Source organism: Palaemon carinicauda, chromosome 7 (assembly GCF_036898095.1).
Source record: "Palaemon carinicauda isolate YSFRI2023 chromosome 7, ASM3689809v2, whole genome shotgun sequence".
NCBI lineage: Eukaryota > Metazoa > Arthropoda > Malacostraca > Decapoda > Palaemonidae > Palaemon > Palaemon carinicauda.
In genome coordinates this window covers 71348252-71353251 of record NC_090731.1, presented here as the reverse complement: position 1 = coordinate 71353251, position 5000 = coordinate 71348252, and the positions used below count along the sequence as shown (strand labels likewise).

The window sequence follows — 5000 nt, the reverse complement described above, 5'->3', positions numbered from 1 at the left end:
CATTGGCTGGATGGCTCCCTAATGATGACCTGGGATGACCTCTGGTAGAGGTCAGCCAGGCGACCCACGCACTTAATGGACATGGTCGACCCCTTGAAGTGGTGTCTCTTTACGCTTAGAGTTAGCTGGCTGCTGACGCTCTCCAGTTCGGCTGGGTTGATGATGCGCTCAATCTCATTCACATTGTTGAGCTCAGCCTGAAGAGGAGAGAACCACTGAGATGATATTTGCGATAAATAATAATGGAATCGATTAAATACAAACCTGAACCTTATGCTTGCTTATTACATCACTATATAATGAAATTTAGTAAGGGTTTTGCTCTGAATCAATCTTTAAAACATTATTCAGGCACCCGTTTGCCCTTGTTTCCTTTTCTCTAAAATTATATGCTTTTTGCATCAATTAAGATCTAATTTTTAAAAAGATATCAATGCTATATATGTAAAGAATGCATGTCTTCATGAAACAGAGGTTTCAAGGAAGGGATTTACTTAGAATTCAGGGATGTGAAGTAAAGATAGTCATTACAATAGTTATATTATATGAGATGAGTAACATGTGTTTCAGAAACCTACAAGTATCAACCAGTGAAGCCTGATGCTGCATCTATCTATGATTATTGTCTTGTGTATGTGTCCCTTACTTTTACTAAGTAATTGGTTACAACCATTTTTCTGACCTGGTGCTTTTAAATCTAATGGTATTTAATTCACCGTTGTTATGGCCTGGTAGTAGCCTCCTTGCCTGGTGATTCCCAGTTTGTTTTTCAAGTCCTACTCAAACTCATTAGTTTCTTTGGTTGCTGCAGCCTCACCCTCCTTGTGAGCTAGGGATGGGGGGTTTAGGGGAGCCTATAGGTCCATCTGCCGAGTCATCAGCAGCCATTGCATGGCCCACCTTGGTCCTAGCTTGGTCCTATGTAATATGGTCAGTCTCCAGGACATTGTCCTGTTTGATAGGGCATTGTCACTGGCCCTTGCCTCTGCCTTTCATTGGCGATGTTTAAACCTTTCACTTTTACTCCTGTGTGGTTTGAGATGAATCTATTCATGTAAGGGCCTATGGGAAATTCATTTTCAGATAGTAACACTTCGCCATAAAGGTTTTAGTTCCACCTCAATTGTGTGGTTGACTGGCTCCACAGAAGATCTTTTGACCCCTAAAATATCAATTTCCTTTTTACCTAATTTTTATTCCACTTCTTCCACACCGTTATCCTTACATTAAGGGGTCGGTTGCCAGATGGGCCCTATCCAATACCTTCTATCACCATTCCACTCCTGACCCGATATTCATGGTACAAGTGCTTCAGTTTTATTATGTATACCTTCGCCAACTTCGTTGATAGGCGTGTATTTGTTTGTATGTCTGTTTGTATGTTTATGGTTCGCATTACTAAAAATTATTTGGCTGAATCTCATGAGTAGGATGACTACCAGGATTAAAAGATAATTGTATTAGATTTTATGATTTATTGGTTCAAAAGTCAACGCCAAGGTCCCAAAAAGGTCAAAGATTCTTTTTGCCATACTGTGGCCAATGTTTGTCTGATTTGCAAGGAACTAGAGTTGAAATGTGCATAATTCAATCACCGATGTTGTGATATTCAGCATAATATAGGTGAAGGTATGCGCTCTACCGAGTGTCCGTTCTAGTTGAACATGGTTCGGATTTTTTTTTTTTGCTATAATTGTATGTACATATCTTCATATCTACTCGTATTTATTTGTTTTTCTTTGTTTTCTCCATACAGAAGCCTTTTATCCATAATATTCTTCTGTGAAAATTCACCACATTTTGAATTATTCTATGATATTTTTTTTAGGAAAGGTTACTGGCGTCGATTACAATTCAAGTGCCTTTTTTTTTAGAATTATTTTTTTTCTGATGATAATAGTTTCACACAGGAGTCGTGATTATTTCCCACCATAAGTGGCTTTAATACAATTTCTGATAATTAATACCCTCACTTTTACAGTAGTGAAGTGAAACGAATTATCTGGCACTCAACGCCTTTTTCAATACCATTGCTATAGATGAAAAATTCTTCTTGTTACTTGGAATATCTTGATACATTTTTTTACGATTTGAGGTTATCTCCATGATTGCAGATGCTCTTTGGTTAATATCTTATCGCATGATAATAGATTTGGCCACTACTACCCTATGCCAACAGGCTGAGACTTACTTGTGCATTTAGTGCCATAACCTTTTTTCCATGGTCTTTCACTGTCTTGTGGTAAAGTTATCTTGCTTGATGGTATACTCACGCCCACTTTTCTACCTTATTTCTCTTCCTCTTGTTTTTTGAAGCTTTTGTAGTTTATACATGTGAAATCTATTTCGATGCTTTCACTGTTTTTAAAATATCTTATTTGAATTATTCATTACGTGAATTTACGTCATTTGTAGTTTATGTATTTCCTTGTTTCCTTTCCTCACTCGCCTAGTTTTTCCTGTTGGGGCCCTTGGCTTTATATCATCCTGCTTTTCAACTAGGGTTGCAGCTTAGCAAGTAATAATAATAATAAGATTAAAATAATATAAAATATAAATCTGTTTTTCATCCTGATTGATTGATACTTATTTTTCAATTAGTTTTGGTTGACGTTTCTTTGAAAGATTGTAATGTGAAGATACCTTAAGCCTTATTCTTCTCTAATCCTCAGTAAAAATTATTTGCAAATCCTTTAGGACTCTTCAATTCGTGAATTAAGGCACTTGGCAGGAATTGTATTACTAACTTATTTCCAGTTGCCAGCATCGCTTCAGCCGTTCCAGCCTGAGGAAGGGAGGAGAACCTCTCGAAACGTTTAGCTGTATACTGTTTCTTTTTACTTGATTTGCAAGTACTTGAAGTGCAAACTTGTATTAAATCCTCGATTCGTGATATGCTGCTTTCGTCTGTCCGCAATGAAGAATAACCTTTGCCCAATTACTGGCGGATTGCAGTCATTCTGAGAAGAAAATCAGAGTTATTGTGGGGATCGCATACTCGGTTAATGTTACTGAGGTAGCAATTGTGTTTAACATTAAATTAGTCCCTTCTTGTAATAATAGTCCTTGTTAACTTTTTTTCTGCAATAATCCGAATACTTTTCTTCTTATTAGACTGCACTAATACATCTGTTCTAATATAAGGCGGATACGATAATTTTTAGATAGAATATTCTACTGTTACATATTCTGTCAGGATATTACTGCAACATTCTAAACGGTGCTATTCGTTTTGATTATCGTGCGGATTTTGCCAGTTATCTTTCCTGACTTACCGTTATTTCAGAAGCTTTTCCTTGATAACTTTTAGGCATTAGCCAACCAAGCAGAAGCTGACAATATCTGATCCGAAAGTTTTCAGTTATTACTATCTTTTTACTTTTATTCTGGTATTTGATCTATCTAATCAATTCACCCATATTTATTATTGCTTATTACAAAACATTTGGTTGACTTGACTCATTTTCATTGGTGTCCCCCAGGAATATTCTCTTTAGCATATATTTTTTTTTATTTTTCATTTACCACCTGCTCTTTGAAGTCTTAATCTCCTGCATTAAAACTTTTCCCAAAAATTAACCGCATATTTTTGCAACCATTCTTTATACGTATATAAAACTCACTTTCAGATGGCCTTGTAATAAAGATTAGGTTTATCCTTATGACTTAATCTCTCTACTCCCACATCTAGCTCCAGTTCTTTTTTAAACAACCCGCAATGCGGTTCCTCCTCTCCCGTTATTTTAGATTGTTAGGTTACCACAAACGAATTTCACACCATTCACAAACTTTAAATGAAGTTCATCAACAGAAGTTGTTCACTATTTAAGAGGACAACTACCTTTGATGTTTCTGTCAATATAATTAAGAAACATTGGTTTTACTGTGCACTATGATCGATTATCACAAAAGAATGCCAAATGCACGGGTACAAATCTATTTGATCTTCTGAGGACTGGCATCAGAAAATCTCAACCACTATTTGTACGCTAAGTTCCTTGGATATCTGTTAAGGTTTGAAATTGTGTTTGTATCTAAATCTTTTAAATCAATGCTTATAAACTACCTGCAAATCACGGTTGTTTAAGTCTGTATTGCATAGACTGTTGTCAGCAAGTAAGATTCATAGGTGTGGTGTCCAAGACTTTACATCCCGCCACGTTTATGCATAACAATTACATAGTACATGTCATGTTCATTGTTATTTGAGTGATTAAATAGCAGGTTTTTTGCCAAGTCAAAGAACGTATAACGTTGATAAAGAAGAGTGATATTTCTTTATATGTTTTGGTCGAAAACGTCAGGGCGTTTTAAATATATATATATATATATATATATATATATATATATATATATATATATATATATATATATATATATATATATATAAATAAATATATACATATATATATATATATATATATATATATATATATATATATATACAGTATATATATATATATATATATATATATATATATATGTATATATATATATATATATATATATATATATATATATATATATACATATATATATATATATATACATATATTTATATATGTGTATATATATATATATATATATATATATATATATGTATATATATGTATATATATATATATATATATATATATATATATAGATACATATATATGTGTAAATATACATATATATATATATATATATATATATATATATATACATATATATATATACTGTATATATATATATATATATATATATATATATATGTATATATATATATATATATATATATATATATATATATATACACATATATAAATAAGGAAATAGTCAATATACGTACCTCATGATCATTGATATACCAAGTAAGGGAGATTGGCGGCTTTGCAAACGGCGCTGTGCAATTTAGCTTGATGAGGTCATTTAGGTGATAATATTCTCGACTCCCAGTTAGGAGAGGACGCTCGTTTGGCACGACTGTTGAAGAGAGAGTGAATTCTTCATGTGAAAAT

General features: G+C 33.2%; 1 protein-coding gene across 1 annotated transcript in view; it reads right to left on the bottom strand.

Moving 5' to 3' along the window:
* Nucleotides 1-5000, bottom strand: part of LOC137644363 (uncharacterized) — a 13788-nt gene that overhangs the window by 1548 nt on the left and 7240 nt on the right. Inside the window, exons 3-4 of the mRNA XM_068377347.1 lie at nucleotides 4832-4965; nucleotides 1-197 (exon numbers count right to left, since the gene is read on the bottom strand). The exon at nucleotides 1-197 is cut by the window's left edge and continues 32 nt beyond it. Coding sequence (XP_068233448.1) covers nucleotides 1-197; nucleotides 4832-4965 — 331 coding nt within the window. The remainder of the gene's footprint in view (nucleotides 198-4831; nucleotides 4966-5000) is intronic.